Source organism: Sapajus apella, unplaced genomic scaffold (assembly GCF_009761245.1).
Source record: "Sapajus apella isolate SASKATOON/1434 unplaced genomic scaffold, GSC_monkey_1.0 scaffold13, whole genome shotgun sequence".
In the NCBI taxonomy this organism is placed as follows: Eukaryota; Metazoa; Chordata; class Mammalia; order Primates; family Cebidae; genus Sapajus; species Sapajus apella.
The window spans coordinates 3,792,075-3,810,826 of NW_022436953.1; the positions used below are offsets into that span (position 1 = coordinate 3,792,075).

The following is an 18,752-nucleotide window of genomic DNA, read 5'->3' on the forward strand; positions in this document are numbered from 1 at the left end:
AACCCCAAACGTATGAATCCAGTTTGGACAAAAAAGACCCAATGTACGAAACTATTAACACCAAACTACAATAAAAAACACTAAGCTTAGTTGAAATCTACTAAGATTTTTCTAAACACCATCATGACTTCCTGGGGCGGGGGGGGGAGGGAGAAAAGATTTAGATTCTAAGGATTAAACTTGTCTTATGTACTAAACTATAACGAGGAAAATAACATACTTAACAGGCAACCTTGCCCAGAAAATGCCAACGCTCAATCAGAACATACCACAGGGGCAGGAATTTGCTTTCCTATGGATACTTCCTGCCCAGATTTTCTGTAAGGGTTTTCAGTGACATCCGGAGGCTGTTTTACCAGTTCTGCTGCATCCATTAGCTTCATGGGAACAATACTGAATGCATAAAGATACTTTAGAGAAAAAGAACATAACGTTACTTTAGAGAAAAGAACATAATGACATTAGGGGAAATACTATTTATCCAAATGTAATCAACCTATTTTACTATGAAGGTTTCACAGAAAAACGTGAAACTCAGTAAAATTAAAACAGCAACCAGCCCATCCATAGTTCAGAGAATAAAGAGTAAATCAAATGCCAATTCAGTGGCCTCTGCAGGGACTCACCAAGGGCTAACAGAGAAATGAACAATAAATCAAAGCCCCAGCCAGCCCTCACAAATCAGGAGTTCTCACTCGGATAAGGGAATAGTGACCACTGTCACTACAAGGCCCAGAGAAACTTGATCTATAAACCTTGAAGACAAACTGCTTCTGTCTCTGAGACCTTATCTTTGTGTACTTTGTCAACAGAATTGTGGCACTGCCATTCTTTTTTCCTAATGAATATTACAAATGAACAACTTAGAGTTTCCTCTCTCTGATATTATACAAATTCTGCTATATATGCTAACAACATTTTCTTAAGAAACTAGCAGCAAAGAAGTAAATATTCATATAAACATCCAAATCTTGCACTAATGCCACAGACATGAAAAACTTTAGATAAGATATAAATAGATGTTAAACTTACTACTGATTAGGGAAATGCAACTAAGGAACAATTATATACTATATTTCATCTATCACACTGGCAAAACTTTAATACAAATTTGACATGATCCAGTGAAAAATATGGAGAGGAAAAAAACACTGCTGGTAGGGGTATAAAGTGGAACAAAATTTTTAGATAAATTTAACTGCTTGCCAAATTTTAAAATGTGCACTCCTTTTGACTGAAATGTAAATTGCTTATAGCTGAGGCTAACATGTCCCTGAAAATAAAACAACAGATGAAAATACTGAGTGTTACTCAGTTTGAAAGGGCAATTAAAAGAAAAATGACAAATCTAAATGTGCTAAGAGTTGAGCAAAAAAGCTTCAAATAGGCTGGGGAATTCATGTGGAGGTCAAAGTGGAAGCAGGGGTAAGAAGGTCCAGCAGAAGAAAACATGGCTACCAAAGTGTTTTGAGTCCATCAGCAAGTCTGGCCTGGCCTTAGCTGTTGCAGGAGGTGTGGTAAACTTTGCCTTATATAATGTGGATGCTGGGCAAAGAGCTGTTATCTTTGACCAATTCTGTGTAGTACAGAACATTGTGGTAGGGGAAGAGACTCACTTTCTCATTCCATGGGTACAGAAACCAATTATCTTTGTCTGCCGTACTCGACCTCATAATGTACCAGTCATCACTGGTAGCAAACGTTTACAGAATGTCAACATCACACTGTCCATTGGTGCCCATCACCAGCCACTTTCCTTGCATCTTGACCAACACTGGAGAGGACTATGATGATAATGTGCTGCTATCACTACCGAGATCCTCAAGTCAGTAGTAGCTCATTTTGACGCGGGAGAACTAATCACCCAAAAAGAGCTGGTCTCCAGGCAGGTGAGCATCAACCTTGGGGAGCGAGCAGCCACCTTTGGGCACATCCTGGATGATGTGTCCTTGACACATCTGACCTTTGGGAAGGAGTTCACAGAGGCAGTGGAAGCCAAACAGGTGGCTCAGCAGGAAACAGAGTGCCAGATTTGTGGTGGAAAAGGCTGAGCAGCAGGAAAAGGCAGCCATCATTTCTGCTGACCGTGACTCCAAGGCAGCTGAGCTGATCACCAACTCACTGGCCACTGCAGGGGATAATCTGATCAAGCTGCACAAGTGGGAGCTGCAGAGGACATCGTGTACCAGCTGTCACACTCTGGGAACATCACCTCCCTGCCAGTGGGGTGGTCTGTGCTTCTCCAGCTGCCCCTGAGGGGCTACCCTGCCTGTACCTCAATGGGCCAACTGGGCCACAGCCCCAGTGGTTCTTCACACTGTCTTCCTTCTGCCCCCACCCCAGAAATCAGTGTGAAATGTCATGATTGGCTTAAAGTGAAAAAATAAAGGTAAAATCACTTCAGATCTGCCCCCCTAAAAAGAAAGCTTAAAATATTATGGATAAAACAAAATATTGCTTTGCTTATCTTGTGTATGCACGTTGTATATGGGATGTGATAGTGGAATAATCTTCAGACTATTTATCTGCCTATTTTCCCACTTCATTAATTCTTCTAATTTTAGCTGTCTCAATCCACAACAGGTTTGTTTTGACCCTGGGAAATCAGAAATGCTCTCAAAGAAGTGAGAAAAACAACCTACTTTTCTGGTACGTTCTTTCATCAACTGCACTGTTTTCCAATGCAAAGATAGATTTCAGTTATCACTAAGATTTCCCTCAGCCAAGGAGGGCTTAGATAAGTCCTCTAGGTTTTTTGTTTCCCGAGACAGTCTCCTTTTGATACCCAGGCTGGAGTGCAGGGGCCGGATCTCGGCTCACTGGAGTCTCCACCTCCCACATTCAAGCTATTCTCCTGCCTCAGCCTCCCGAGTAGCTAGGATTACAGGTGTCCCCGACCACACCTGACCAATTTATTTTTTAACAGAGATCGGGTTTCACCATGTTGGCCAGGCTGGTCTTGAACTCCTGGCCTCAAGCGATCTGCCCACCTTAGCCTCCCAAAGTGCTGGGATTACAGGTGTGGGCCATCATGCCTGGCTCTTTGGAGGTTTTTTTTTTTTTTTTGCGACAGAGTTTCGCTCTTGTTACCCAGGCTGGAGTGCAATGGCGCGATCTCGGCTCACCGCAACCTCCGCCTCCTGGGTTCAGGCAATTCTCCTGCCTCAGCCTCCTGAGTAGCTGGGATTACAGGCACGCGCCACCATGCCCAGCTAATTTTTTGTATTTTTAGTAGAGACGGGGTTTCACCATGTTGACCAGGTTGGTCTCGATCTCTTGACCTCGTGATCCACCTGCCTCGGCCTCCCACAGTGCTGGGATTACAGGCTTGAGCCACGGCGCCCGGCCGGAGGTTTTTTATTTTAACTAAATGAAGTTGCTAAAAGAAGCAAGCAAGCATCTGAGGGCAAATGCACAAATATCCATAGAGACAACACAGATGTGGAAGTAAAGGAACACTGTTCATTTGATATTTTGCCTTTATTCCTCTGGGCCTATTTTCCCAAACCCTTCTTTAAACTCTCCTCAAAAAGATCCAGAGAGACTTGACCTTTCATTACCATATCTTTACAAAGGAGTCACCAAAGCTGCTGGGACCTTGCAGCCAGGGAGAAGAGAAGATCTGAATGCTCAACTGCGAAAGAGAAACATTTATCAGGCAGACCATGAATATCAACCTTCCACCAAATAGGTAAATCTTTACCTTTTTCTTTTCTGGATTTCCAACATTTGCCAGAGCTATAAACCGGGTGGCATGCTGTGCATTTTCCTGTAGAACAATATGGTTTCTGGAACATATTTGAGAGACAAAAAATTACCAACACTTTTACTTTTGATTTGCAGTGACAAAATATGTGGACTCCATGGGGCCATGAAAAGAGCAAAGGTCCTCAGTTCATCACCACAAGTCAAATGATTTCAGGTAAGTTACTATCTGTCCAACTAGCAGGGCAACAATCCCTACCTCACAAGGCTGTTTTAGGAAGAAATGTGATTATGTATTCAGAAAGCATCAAAACTCCAACTTTTGGCTTTAAAAGAACTGTAAAATTGGCAAAATGTTGATAACAACTGAAGCTGAGTGATGGGCACATGAGGGTTCATTTTACTACTGACTCTTCTTTGATGTAATAAAAAGCTAAAATAGGCCAGGCACTTTGGGAGGCTGAGGCAGGAAGATTGCTTGAGCCCAGGAGTTTGAAACCAGCCTGGGCAATATAGTGAGACTCTATCTCTGCAAAAAAATTTTTTAATTAACTGGGCATGGTGGTGCACACCTATAGCCCCAGTTACTTGGGAGGATGAGGTAGGAGAATCACTTGAGCCCATGAGGCTGAGGCTGCAGTGGGCTGTGATCATACCTCAGCACTCCAGCCTGGGCAATAGAATGAGATCTTGTCTCAAAAAAAATGTGGTCCTTTGTGTCTGGCTTCATTCACTTAACATAAAGTTTTCAAGGTTCAACCACATCGTAGCACATATCAGTACTTTATTGCTTTTCCTCACCAAATAACATTTCACCATATGGATATACCACTTTTAATTTACCTATTTATCATGTGATGGACATTTGGGTTGTCTGCACTTTTGAGCTATTATGAATAATGCTGTTATGATGATTTATGTACAAGTTTTTGTGTGGACATGTGTTTTCACTTATCTTGGGACAGGAGTAAAATTGCCATTACCATGCTGTTAAGTCTTATGTTTAACCTTTCAAGAACTACTAAACAGTTTTCCAAAGTGGCTGCACCATTTTACATTCTTACCAGCAACGTGTGAGGGTTCCAGTTCCTCCACATTCTTGCTAACACTTGTTATTATGTATTTTCCTTTTTGACTATAGCCATCCTAGTGGGTATGAAGTAATGTACCATTGTGATTTTGATTTGCATTACCATAATGGCTAATGATATGAGATCTTTTTATATGCCTATTGGCCAATGTTATATGTTCTATGAAAAACTGTATTCAGATTCTTAATAACTGTATAGGTTTTGAGTAGCTTGTTCCCAAAGTTTCTGTTTTTACAGTATATTCTTAGAGAATAAGAGATTTTTCTGGAATGCATATATAGAGATTTAACAGAAAAACCTGTATTACCTATGATTCTGTGTTAGGCTGTGAAATTATGGTACAGGGGTATTCTCTTCTTGCTCACTTACATTTTTTGAACTGGCAACAAGTTAATATATTACTTTTATAAAAAAGAAGGGAAGGAAGTTATTTTAGGGATAATCCATGCCCTTTATCAGTGAAGATAATTCTGAGTTTACTTAACTCTCTCACTTGTACTGGTTTTCTTGGCAATATACCTTTAAGGACTCTACCCCTGTATGCCTGTGTACCCACAAAAATTAGAAATTAATAATTAAATAAAAACTCTACTTCTGAGTGCAAACTAAAAAATTTTCTTTTTCTTTCTCATTTATTTTTAATTGATAACTAAAAACTGTATAATTTTATGGTATACATGCTGTTTCGTGAGATGGCTAAATCAAGCTAATTAACATATGCATTATCTCATGTTTATCGGTGATAAAAAAATGTTTTAAAGAAATGGGGCTCCCTATGTTGCCCAGGCTAGAGTGCAGTGGCTATTCACAGATGTAGTCATTGCACAGTATAGCCTAGAACTCCTGGCTCAGCCTTCCAAGTAGCTGGAACTACAGGCACACACCACCAAGCCGGGCCCTGAAAAGGAAAAAACTAATACACGTTCTTGATTCTGAAACTGACAGATTTCCAAAGTGATTTCAAATTAGGGAACAAACTCAGAGAAGATGAATGACTTGAGAGTCACTTATTTCAGTGTCTGAGTAACCAAACAGAGTCAAGATGTTGTATGGTTAAAAACGAATGAGAGAAGTTTACACAGAAGATCCAAGGCAAATTCTTCAAAAAGCCAAAAAGAACAAAATGCTACTCACCGATATGGAAGCCTCTCATAATAGGTCTTTTCCAAAGCAGCGAAATGATATCTTGGTTTCAAGCCTGTGGCAAGACTGGAAACCAAAGCAGAACCACATTTTTTGGTATCCACTTCTCCCTAGTAAACAAAAACTTAGTCATCCATACAGACCAAAAGTTATCAAGAAATGCAAGTAATAAGACATTTTGAAATGTCTTTGAAATCTATACATGAATACAAATGTGGGCAGAAGGAACTGCACATTGAATTGCATACATATGGCAATCAGAGAAAAATCTAACAAGAAAAATCTAACAAACAAGGGAGCTGAACTATTATGAATGTAGAAGTAGGAACAACTGTTGGAGGACAGAGATTAAAAGGTAAACTCCGCCGGGCGCGGTGGCTCAAGCCTGAATCCCAGCACTTTGGGAGGCCGAGGCGGGTGGATCACGAGGTCAAGAGATCGAGACCATCCTGGTCAACATGGTGAAACCCCGTCTCTACTAAAAATACAAAAAATTAGCTGGGCATGGTGGCGCGTGCCTGTAATCCCGGCTACTTAGGAGGCTGAGGCAGGAGAATTGCCTGAACCCAGGAGGCGGAGGTTGCGGTGAGCCGAGATCGCGCCATTGCACTCCAGCCTGGGTAACAAGAGCAAAACTCCGTCTCAAAAAATAAAAAATAAAAAATAAAATAAAATAAAAGGTAAACTCCTCCACATCAATACCCAAAACATAAATTACTAAAACCTTTTTTGGAAAAGTAAGCTCTCCCTCTGAACCCCACAGACTGGGCTTCTAGTCTTGCTCTCTGGGCTTCTAGTCTTGCTTCTAGTCTTGCTCTGTTGCCCAGGCTGGAGTGCAGTGGCACAATCTCAGCTCCCTACAACCTCCGCCTCTTGGGTTCAAGCAATTCTCCTGCCTCAGCCTCCCTAGTAGCTGGGATTACAGGCATGTGCCACCACGCTCGGCTAATTTTTGTATTTTTAGTAGAAATGGGGTTTCACCATGTTGGCCAGGCTGGTCTCAAACTCCTGACCTCATGATCCGCCTGCCTTGGGCTCCCAAAGTGTTGGGATTACAGGTGTGAGCCACCGCGCCTGGCCTCTAGTTTGTTTTGTGGTGCATCTGTAGTTCACAGGTACAGACAGTCATAGTCAATGCAGAAAATCAAAATGAAAAGGTAGGCCTCAGGGCTCCTAGGATCCACAGAATATATCTGGCATAGAATACTCAAGGACTTCGTCACAAGAGCATATAACCCTTTATTTTGCTTCTGTCAAGGAAGCGGCAGTTTGAGGAAGGGCACAACCAAACCCTTCTTAAGCAACATAAAGTTTGCCCAAAGCTATTCTTGTTCCCAGAACATCCCCCAGATTCTATTAACAACCAATTATGTGATCTCTCACCCATAACATTATTTATGAACTCTATTCTAAGAGAAGGTATTACTTGGAAATAAGCTAACAAAGTTTGTTTTCCACCAAGTAAAGCAGGAATTTCCTTTTGTCTTATGATTGTTTTCTTCAGGTTTCTACTGAAGGGCAGGGAATTAGCTCTGAGGTCAGTCCTAGCATCTTAGGGACTGGTGAACTATACTTTTCTCCTCCATAAAGATACTGTGTGGTTATTTATAAGCCTTGATCAAAATCAATTTTTAGCTTCCTGCAAAATGAAGGGGCCTCATTTTCTTATCCTTCCTTACAGAGCATCACATGTGTCTTTCTCTCTGCCTTCATCACTCTAGCAGTCCTTCTCTGGATCTTCCCTAGCTTTGCTATATCCTTGTGCTCCAACCAGCACTACTCTTTGTATTCTAGGTAAAGAGCAACCACAGGTTTGTCAAAAAGGAAGACAGCCTTGACCGTTTTCCTTTCAATATCCTCCTTGACAATGCCTGGTATCCTGTTGGCCTTTCAGGTCATGGACACATGGTGATGAAGCTGGCAGTGGGTGGTACACAGGCTCCACTTCGGGATCATCACCGATAATCCTGAATCCATCCATGGAGATTTGTCCTCAAATGCATTCTTACATTTCCCTTCAATGAAGCTCAGCCAATGCTTTCTGCCCTCACACAGAATCTTTTCAAAATCTTCCTTAGGTTTATGTCCACCAACCAGTGTAGTATTTAACTCCCATGACAGTTGTCACTCCTGTTGTACCATCCATTTCAAGATTACTCATAAAACATTAAAATCTGGCCAGGCATGGTGGCTCACATCTGTAATCCCAGCACCTTGGGAAGCCAAGGCAGGTGGATCACTTGAGCCCAGGAGTTCAAGACCAGCCTGGGCAACCCCTTCTCTACTAAAAATACAGCACAGTGGCTCATGCCTGTAATTTCAGCATTTTTAGGAGGCTGAGGCGGGTGGATCACTTGAGGTCAGGAGTTCAAGACCAGCCTGGCCAACATGGTGAAACCCAATCTCTACTAAAAATACAAAAAAATTAGGTGTGGTGGTGCATGCCTGTAATCTCAGCTACTCAGGAGACTGAGGCCGGAGAATCGCTTGAATCCAAGAGGAGGAGGTTGGAGTGAGCCAAGATTGCACCACTGCACCCCAGCCTGGGCACCAGAGTAAGACTGTCTCAAAAAAAAAAAAAAAAAATAGTGAAGCCACAAAACATTAAGAGGCTTAGAAAAGGGCATTTGAAGCAGATAATAAAAAATTCATTTATAATTAAGATTTCAGCAGTCTCATCTATGAATCACACTTTTATGAAATTAACTTTTGATCTGGTCAGTTGATACAGCTTTTAGAATCCCAAAAATTTTCATAAAAGACTTTTTCTAATGAAAGGTACCCAATAGCTAAAATACTCAATATAAACAGGAAAGGAAAAAAGGCCCAACTCAAGCCAATGCAATTCGTTTTTAGAAATTTCAACTGAACAAGCTCTACTCACAGAAGAATTCCCAAAGTTCCCCACATACTTGGGCCATGGGGATGTGAGCAAGATATCAACACCCTTAAACTGGGAGGTTGTACACAGCATCATTCTCAGAGAAGACACATCCTTGGGACTAAAACTATAACCTGGTACTGGCTCATTTAAGGACTCTGTCCCACTGAGGTAAACAATCTGCAGCCCCGAGCTTCCAGTGAAGATACCTTTACGACCTGGGTTCAAAATAAAATGAACATATTTTAGTCAAAATTGCAGAATGAAAAGCCATCAATATGGGGATGAATCTCCCATGAATCTCCTATGTCCCTGCCATTTTACATGTCTTAAGTGTAAACTCTTTGGCAGCTCCCTTCTGGTTGCTGGGTATCAATGGTGAATGGCTACAACAGTATTCCTGTTTAGTAAGTATGAAGCCCACGGGCCAGTCTGTTTACGCAAGGTGCCTTACAATATTACTGGAAAAACTCGGGAAGAGAAGATTAGGAAAAAGACTTTCTGCCTTCTAGAGAAGACTCTACATGGACTTAAACCCAGACATCTGGACACAGGAAAAAGCAATGAGAAGAAAAATACAGTTCAAAGGAAGCTATGGTCTAGAAAAGACGCATTCTTCTGGCAGGCAGGCAGCAGCTTCCAAGTGAAGGAAAACATTTGGAAAGAGCAAGTGTTTAGGAAAAATTAGAGACTCTATTCTCTTCTAGGGTTATTCCTGGCTTGTGGCCTTGTTTCCAATCTCTCCTGTTGCCTCCAAGACCTTGCTCCATCAATTTTCACCTCCCTTTCATCTATTGAGTCTCGTTAGCTGGCTCTCTCTGCTCAGAAGAAAACATGCTCAACCATCCACAATGAATACACATACTAAGAAACTTCCTCCTCTTTAGTTTTGAATTTCTGAAGAGTAGTCCGTGCTAAGTACTTTACCTCTTTTTTGTACGTTTTTTTTTTTTTTTTTTTTTTTTTTTTTTGAGACAGAGTCTCACTCTGTCGCCAGGCTGGAGTGCAGTGGCACAATCTCAGCTCACTGCAACCTCTGCCTCCCAGGTTTAAGCAATTCTCCTGCCTCAGCCTCCTGAGTAGCTGGGACTACAAGGCATGTGCCACCACGCCCAGCGAATTTTTGTATTTTTAGCAGAGACGGGGTTTCACCATGTTGGCCAGGATGGTCTTGATCTCTTGACGTCGTGATCCACCCACCTTGACCTCCCAAAGTGCTGGGGTTAGAGGCGTGAGCCACCACGCCTGGCCTACTTTACCTTTTAATTAGTTCCTTAACCCACTGCAATCAGTTTCCCTCTCCTATTACTGTCTTAAAGGTCACCCCTATATATGCCCATGTTCTCCTGAAATTATGTTCTCTTCACTTAGATTCTATGAAGTTGACAGTATCTTTACCTCTCAAACAGTACTCTAAGTACTTTTATGTCTCTTTTTCTACCCCCTAGATGAAGATATACCATCCCATCCCCACCTATCAAGGTACTATCATCTACCTGCTTCCCTTCTGATTGTATTTCTTCCTTAATAATTTGATCCTCTTCTCAGCTCTGTTTTTCATCATTATGGGACCAACTCCCCAAAGTCTATACTCTTCAACATTGATACTCTAGAAAGAACTCTCGGGCTGGGCAAGGTGGCTCATGCCTGTAATCCCAGCACTTCGGTAGGCCAAGGCAGTTGGATCACGTGAGGTCAGGAGTCTGAGACCGGCCTGAACAACATGGTGAAACCCTGTCTCTACTAAAAAATACAAAATTAGCCAGTCATGGTGGCACACACCTATAATCCCAGCTACTCGGAAGGCTGAGGCAAGAGAATCGCCTGAACCCAGGGGGCAGAGATTGCAGTGAGCCGAGACTGTGCCATTGCAATCCAACTGGGGAATAACTCCATCTCAAGAAAAAAAGAACTCTCACTTCCAACTATATGTTGAATGTCCTGCCAGTACTTCAAGCTCACCATCTCATGTTCACTACCAAGTTCATTGCTTGATCCTCCTACTGGATCCAAAAAATCTATTTCACAGAAATAACCCAAGTACCTCATCTGCTCTTTCTACTCCTAACACTAAATTTACATAATAAAATAGCTGCCAAATATCTACAGTAACGCCCTTAACCCAAATCTAAAAATTATACCAAGAACTGCCACAAGTCAGGCCCATGTTAAAATCTACAACAGAATTTCAAAATGTGTATCTCACACCTGTAGTTAAAAATAAAAAACAGGCCAGGTGCGGTGGCTCATGCCTGTAATCCCAGTACTTTGGGAGGCTGAGAGGCAGGCGGATCACCTGAGGTTGGGAGTTCGAGATCAGTCTGGAGAAACCCTGTCTCTAGTAAAAATACAAAAAAAATTAGCCAGACATGGTGGTGCATGCCTGTAATCCCAGCTACTCAGGAAGCTGAGGCAGGAGAATCACTTGAACCTGGGAGGCGGAGGTTGCGGTGAGCCGAGATCGTGCCATTGCACTCCAGCCTGGGCAACAAGAGCAAAACTCCGTCTCAAAAAAAATAATAAAAATAAAAATAAAAAAACAGTGCTCACTTCAGCAGCACATATACTGAAGCTGGAAAGATAGAGAGAATATTAGCATGGCACCTGAATGAGAATGACATACAAATTCATGAAGAGTTCCACATTACAACAACAACAAATAAAGTCCTTCCTTCAATTTTTGCTTAAAGAAGCCCCATAAAATTAGTTCAAAATAAGACTGCTAACATGAGGGCCATAGCCAAACAGAGACTAAGGCCAAGATGAACTATGACAGGGAAGGAGAGAGAGACATTTACAGCAAAGGAAATGCAGAAGCTTTCTAGAGAAAAAAATGAGTTGAATGATCTAAGAGGCAGCAGACCAGCAGGTGGCAGGGTCGGGGGATGGGAAACAAAAGCAAAATTCAAGAGTGGTTTTGAAAATGGCCAGACATTGAAAGAGCCACTTAAAAGCAATAGAGAGCGTTGTGGAGGAAATAACTTTAGCAGGAACCGAAGAGTGTACCTGGTACCAGAAAAAGGAGAATAAAAAAAAAAAGAGTAAAAAACCCGAAAGAATAGCATTAAAAACTTGAGTTGCCAAAACCTTAGAGTAAAACCTAGAGCTATCACTAGGTGGAAGCCTAATCAACAAGTAAGCTGTATATATCTACCAAGATTGTATGGTAAGGCCACATACATGACATTTCCTTTATTTCAACATAGTTTATCCCTTAAGTATTTCATATACTGTAGACAAGGAGTTTATCTCTTTAGTTGACTAAACGAGTGTGTATTGGGTTGTGGGAACACAACAAGATCGGGGCTAAGTGGTAGAGATAATAAAGGAAAAATGCCACCATCCTATGGGCATTGTCCTAAGGGCATAGCAGCACATATACAGCCTTTGGGAAAGAACCCTCCAACCCCCATTATCTCAGGCTGTCAACAACGAAAAATCTAGCCAAAAATTTTCTGGGAGACTAATTCCTGAGAACACTATATTATGTTCATTACAAATACAACAAATATCAGCCAGGCACAGGGGCTCACACCTGTAATCCCAGCACTTTGGGAGGCCAAAGTGGGTAGATCACGAGGTCAGGAGATCAAGACCATCCTGGTTAACATAGTGAAACCCCATCTTGACTAAAAATACTAAAAATTAGCCAGACGTGGTGGTGGCACGTGCCTGTAATCCCAGCTATTCAGGAGGCTAAGGCAGGAGAATAACTTATTCTCCTGCCTTAACATGGGAGGCGAAGGTTGCAGTGAGCTAAGATTACACCACTGTACTCTAGCCTGGCCAATAGAGCAAGACTCCATCTCAAAAAAACAAAACAAAACAAAAAAAACCAAATACAACACATATCAGCTTACCCAGATAAGTAATGTTTTCAGCTAATTCACATCCATCAGCATCCTGGAAATATTTTACTGTTTCCTGGTTATTAGCACCAAGCACATATGTCTGAATAGGAGCTAGTGAAGGAAACAGACATGACACCATATAGTTACCAGATCTGCTTCAGAACTTGAGAAATGCTTCTCTATAGAAAAAAATACTTATAGCAAAAGTAAATAGTCTACGTATTCACATTCCCCACATGGCAATCCTAAATGCAGAAGTGCTGTCCACTAAGGATATACTACACAAAACCTTGTAGCTTGACTTTTTCTTTTTGAGGACAGAGCCTCGCTCTGTAACCCAAGCTGGAGTGCAGTGACACAATCTTGGCTCACTGCAAACCCTGCCTCCCAAGTTCAGGCAATTTTGCTCCCTCAGTCTCCCGAGGTGCTGGGATTACAGGCGTGTACCACCATGCCCAGCTAATTTTTGTATTTTTTATAGAGACAGGGTTGTATCACGTTGGCCAGGCTGGTCTCGAACTCCTGACTTCAGATAATCCGCCTGCCTTGGCCTCCCAAAGTGCTGGGATTACAGGCATGAGCCACAGCGCCCAGCCAGGAAATTCTTAAATAATGAAAAACAACTCAGAAATAACTGTGGCCCTTGAAATTTTATTAGATATCATATGTTAAATAAAAATAATTTCTATACCTTTCTTGATGCCAGTCTTATACTCCTCCCATTCAGCATCTGGGGTGGAGCCAAAGAAATTTCCTACACACAACAGCAGCTAAAATGAGTTTTTTAAACAGACATATAAGATTTTAAAATACCAAACAGTACATAATTGATAGTAACATTCAAATAGTTATTTAATAGTTTCAAATCAGTTTTTTATTCTCGATCCATTTGCAGATTTCAATATACAATTCTTTAGCAGCAATTGTAATAGTTACTGATTCTATGAATTATTAAGTTTTGGCTCTCTGGCTGTCAAATTCAAGTTAGAGATGGGTAAGAGAGAGTCAAGGAACTAAACTTTTAAAACAAGTTAGAATTCAAGTGCTCCTGAAATATTCCCAGTCCCACTCTACCACTCAGCTCTCTCCACATATCCTTCCCTGGAATATACAGTCACAGAGAAATAGATCTTTAAAGAATCCCCATGTGAAACAAAAAAATTTAAAATATTAGAAACTCTTAGAAATACAGGGCATAAAAAACACATTTCCTGCCTGTTTTTACTCAACCTTTAACCCAATGAACAAATTATCCTCATACTTGGAATACTCTCTTCTGGACTCTTAGGAGTTTACAGTCTAGCTGGCAACTATATACAACATTCATATAGGGCTCTTAAGCTTGTGAAGCACGGCATATATGTTATCTGACTTAACCCACACCACATTCATAAAATAGATCTGTGCCTCACAAACCTAGGGGTCAGAATCACTTAGGGAAGTGTTGCTAGTCTGTTTTCAGTTTTTTGTACAGTGATAAAGTAACAAGATTCAACTTCAAAAAACATAAAGGTCAATAGTAAATAGTAAATAGGTCTCCCTCCCCCAACCGCTCAGAAGCTCCTGAGTTCCTATGCTCATGAAGGGAACTCAATTTAACAAAAATGCTGAGTATGTATTCAATCAAGACCTAAAGGAGCTCAAACTTTATTTTTATTTAGACTACAAAGGTAAAATTAAATTCAGTAAAAACAAACATCTTACATCAAAGTTTCCACTTTTCTTCTGAATTGCTCGAACTCTATTGAATAAAATATCAAACTTTCCTTCAACATCTCCACAAGCCAAGCTGCAAACAAAGAGATAATAGATTTGAGATTATAGCAATTCAGGAACAAATGGGCCTGGCAGGTTTCCTATATACTAGTCTTTTGGATGGATTAGATAAATAGATGATCTAGTCTCTCTGCAGTTACCTTACAAGGTTCAGTGCACTGGGCAGATCCACTGAGAGTCTCACCAATGCCTCCCGCTTGCCGTATCTAAACTTTAGATTATCATTTACTCCACAACTGAGCCAGCTTCTCCTCATTTCTAAGTTTTGTGGACATGTCTATGGCTGACATGGCCAACAAGTATCAAAAATCCCTGATCCAGTCACTAAGTCCCATCAATCCCTCTTTTCAAACATCTTTCACATTCTTTCTATCCTTTTTATTTTGACTCCTACTATCTTATTACAGAGCTTCAGTCATTCATTTGGTAAACAGGTACTGGATACTTAAAATTTGTGAAGTACAATATGCCAAGTAAACTTTGCCAAGAACATGTTAGCAGTACAAGGTGGAGGAAGACTCGGTTTAAGCCTCAAAGAGTTTATAATCAAGGAAAGGAAGACACTCTAATCATTATAAATCTATAAGAAAAGGGCTACCACAGGAGGTATGTGTCAAATTATGGGGTAGGAGGTAGAAAACGGCAAGAGCTGATGTTGGTAAGGTAAACTGGCCCTAGATTGTGAAGTGACTTTTACTATCATCTCATTTCTGAGTTTTTCTAATTCTAATTTACATGGTTTTCCCATGGCTCGTATAATTTTCTTAATGTCTTTTAACTCATCTTGAAACGTTAAAATTTTATTGTTTTGTAAGTGTGTCTTTCTGGTGTGCTTTTATTGTCCACCTCAGCTTTCGGTTTTTTTGTTTTTGAGACAAAGTCTCACTCTATTACCCAGGCTGGAGTGCAATGGTGCAATCTCAGCTCACTGCAACTTCTACCTCCCGAGTTTAAGCAATTCTCCTGCCTCAGCCTCCCAAGTAGCTGGGATTACAGGCATGCACCACTATGCCCAGCTGATTTTTTGTATTTTTAGTAGAGACGGAGTTTCACCATGTTGGCCAAGCTGGTCTCAAACTCCTGACCTCAGGTGATACACCCACCTCGACCTTCCAAAGTGCTGGGATTATAAGCATGAGCCACGGCACCCAGCCACATACATATATATATATATATATTTTTTTTTTTTTTTTTGAGACAAGGTCTCACTCTGTCACCCAGGTTAAACTGCAGTGGCATGACCTTGGCTCACTGGAGCCTCTAACCCCCAACCCCTGGCTCAGGCGATCCCCCTACCTCAGCCTCCCAATTAGCTGGGACCAAAGGCATGTGCAACCACACCTGGCTTTTTCTTTCTTTCTTTCTTTTTTTTTTTTTTTTTAAAGTAGAAATGAGGTTTCACCATGCTGCCCAGGCTGGTCTCAAACTCATCTGCCCACCTCTGCCTCCCAAAGTGCTGAGATTACAGACATGAGCCACTGTGTCCAGCCTCACCAAACATTTTCAAGCAGGATAGTGACATAATACTTTTTTTTTTGAGATGGTGTCTCACCCTGTCATCCAGGCTGGAGTGCAATGGTGTAATCTTCGCTCACTGCAACATTTGCCTCCTGGGTTCAAGCGATTTTCCTGCCTCAGCCTCCTGAGTAGCTGGGATTACAGGTGCCCAAAACCATGCCTGGCTAATTTTTTATTTTTAATAGAGATGGGGTTTCACCGTCTTGGCCAGACTGCTCTCAAAACTCCTGACTTCAGGTGATCTGCCCACCTCGGCCTTCCAAAGTGCTGGGATTACAGGCGTGAGCCACCACACCCGGCACCATAATCTTATCCGCTTTAGAAAGATCATTTTAGTCACAGTAAAAGATGGTCTGGAAGAACAGGTGATTATAAGCAAAAATATCAACAAGAAGAGCAATGACTAATGAAGATGAGGAGAGAAACAGATGAGAAATTTAGAATCTGAAAACAAACTGGGGTGGGGAAGTAGGATGGGAAATGAGGGAGAAGTAGGAACAGAGGATAAATGCAAGGCTGAGCAACTGAGTCCTGTAATGGCAAAGGAAGAATCAGAGAAAAATACAATGACTCTAGTATTAGATTCAAAGTAGAGAATATGCTTATATTTCATCTAATGCCTTCTCTTCCTCCTATGCATCCTACATTTAGTCATCAGTTTAATCTTTCCTCAAAAACATTGAGCGGTTCTCCACTGCCTATGGAACCACAGCTTTCCACAGGTCCTGAGAGGTCGTCTTTCTAGTGCTTTCTCCAAGTTTTCTTAACTGAAACCTTACCTACTGGAATTCGATTACTCTCTGCCTCTGTCATTCCCTACGGGAGGTAACTACCTAATAGTCCCACCCAACCCATCCTGAATCTAAGTTTTTCCCATTCTTCAAGGTCTAGCACATTTCTGAAGCCTTCCTGGCTGGCTCAGAAGTCATCCCCTTCTCAAAAGCTTAGAAAACCATATTACAGCATTTCAAAGCAAGCTCTGTCATAAACTAATAGCACTTTTATTTATATTTTGAGCAACACCTCCTCTAGGAAGCCTTCTAGTACCTATCAGTTCCCAATTTTGAGTGTTCCCACATGATCCTGCATTTGTTCCATTACAGTTGTCACATGGAATTATCACTGTTTCTGTGAGATCCAATGTCCAGTTTATACATCATGAGGTACCTCATCTCCTCATCTGGGCCCTTTTCCAGTGTTCTCTATCCCACTGAATAAAGATAGAAACCTATGACCCAACAGGGCCAACTCCTTTTCACTCACAATTAAACCATCACAAGCCTTGTTGATTTCACTTCCTTAATAAACCTTGAATCACTAAACTTTTCCTCTGCCATCATTCTACCTAATTCCAGCTGTTCTCTGCTTTGGCTCTGATTTGTTCTCCACACTGCAGCCAGAACTACTTTCCAAAATGAAAATTGAATCATGCCAAGGTGTTCTTAAACATTTTGGTAACCTTTTTAAGTTAAAGACAAAAATACAGTTATGGGCCACATAACAATGTTTTGGTCAACAAAGGACTACATATATGACAGTGGTCCCATTAAGATTATAATGAAACTGAAAAATTCCTATCACCTAGTGATGTCCTCCTAGCCATCTGTAACATCATAGTGCGATATATTACTCATTTGTTTGTGGTAATGCTGGTATAATAACAAATCTACTGGGCTGGTGGTTATAAAATGTATAGCACATAGTTATATACAGTAGATATTTGACAATAATTGGTTTATATACAATATTTAGTATGCTATACACTTTTTTTAGAAACAGAGTCTCGCTCTGTCACCAGGCTGGAGTGCAGTGGCCCATCTCAGTTCACCGTAACCTCCACATCTAGGGTTCAAGTGATTCTCCTGCCTCAGCCTCCCAAGTAGCTGGGACTATAGCTAATTTTTGTATTTTTAGTAGAGACAAGGTTTTACCATGTTGGCCAGGCTGTTCTCAAACTCCTGACCTCATGATCTGCATGCCTCAGCCTCCCAAAGTGCTGGGATTACAGGCATGAGCCACTGCACCCAGCTATTATGCTATACTATTTACTGTTATTTTAAAGTATACTCCGACTTATTGAAAGAAAAAAAAATTAACTGTAAAAGAGCCTCAGGCATTGTTATCATAGGAGATGACAGCTTTATGCATATTACTACAGAAGCCCTTCCAGTGGGACAAGATATGGAGGTGGAAGCCAGTAATACTGATGATCCTGATCCTGCGTAGGCCTAGACTTATGTGTGTGTTTGTGTCTTAGTTTGTAACAAAAAAAGTTTAAAGCCAGGCACAGTGGCTCATGTCTGTAATCCCAGCACTTTGGGAGGCTGAGGCAGGAGGTTCACTTGAGCCCAGGAGTTCAAGATCAGCCTGGGTAACATAGCAACACCACAGTTCTACAAAAAATACAAAAATTAGCCAGGTGTGGTGGCTTGTGCCTTAATACCAGCTACTCAGGAGGCTGAAGTGGGAGAATCACTTGAGCCCAGGAGGTTGAGGTTGAAGTAAGCCATGATTACACAACTGCACTCCGGCCTGGGCAACAGTGAGACCCTGTCTCAAAAAAAAAAAAAAAAAAAAAAAAGTTTAAAAGGTAAAATGAAAAAAATTAATAGAAAACTTGTAGAATAAGGAGATAAAGAAAATATTTTTGTACTGCTGTACAATGTGTTTTGTGTCTTAAGCTAAGTTTTATCACGAGAGTCAAAAGGTTAAAAAAAACTTAAAGTTTATAAAGTAAAAGCTACAGTAAACTAAGGTTTATTGTTGAATACCAATAATGTTTCTATA

At 41.1% G+C, this 18,752-nt stretch overlaps 1 protein-coding gene and 1 non-coding gene across 10 annotated transcripts in view; one reads left to right on the top strand and one right to left on the bottom strand.

The window, feature by feature from the left end:
• The window catches only part of CWF19L1 (CWF19 like cell cycle control factor 1), a 34,645-nt gene that overhangs the window by 13,980 nt on the left and 1,913 nt on the right, over nt 1–18,752 (bottom strand). For 3 of the 9 annotated variants that reach the window (XR_004269911.1, XM_032281290.1, XM_032281289.1), the window contains exons 2-8: nt 14,376–14,460; nt 13,363–13,441; nt 12,681–12,782; nt 8,824–9,038; nt 5,931–6,049; nt 3,704–3,788; nt 270–410 (exon numbers count right to left, since the gene is read on the bottom strand). Coding sequence is in view for 8 of the 9 variants with exons in the window: in XM_032281290.1 (XP_032137181.1) it covers nt 270–410; nt 3,704–3,788; nt 5,931–6,049; nt 8,824–9,038; nt 12,681–12,782; nt 13,363–13,441; nt 14,376–14,460 (826 nt within the window). In the remaining variant the exon portion in view is untranslated. The remainder of the gene's footprint in view (nt 1–269; nt 411–3,703; nt 3,789–5,930; nt 6,050–8,823; nt 9,039–12,680; nt 12,783–13,362; nt 13,442–14,375; nt 14,461–18,752) is intronic. The other 6 variants (XM_032281291.1, XM_032281294.1, XM_032281292.1 and 3 more) reach the window with 6 other exon arrangements.
• LOC116554241 lies at nt 11,363–11,469 on the top strand. The gene has a single exon (XR_004270124.1). It is a non-coding gene; the product is annotated as a U6 spliceosomal RNA (small nuclear RNA).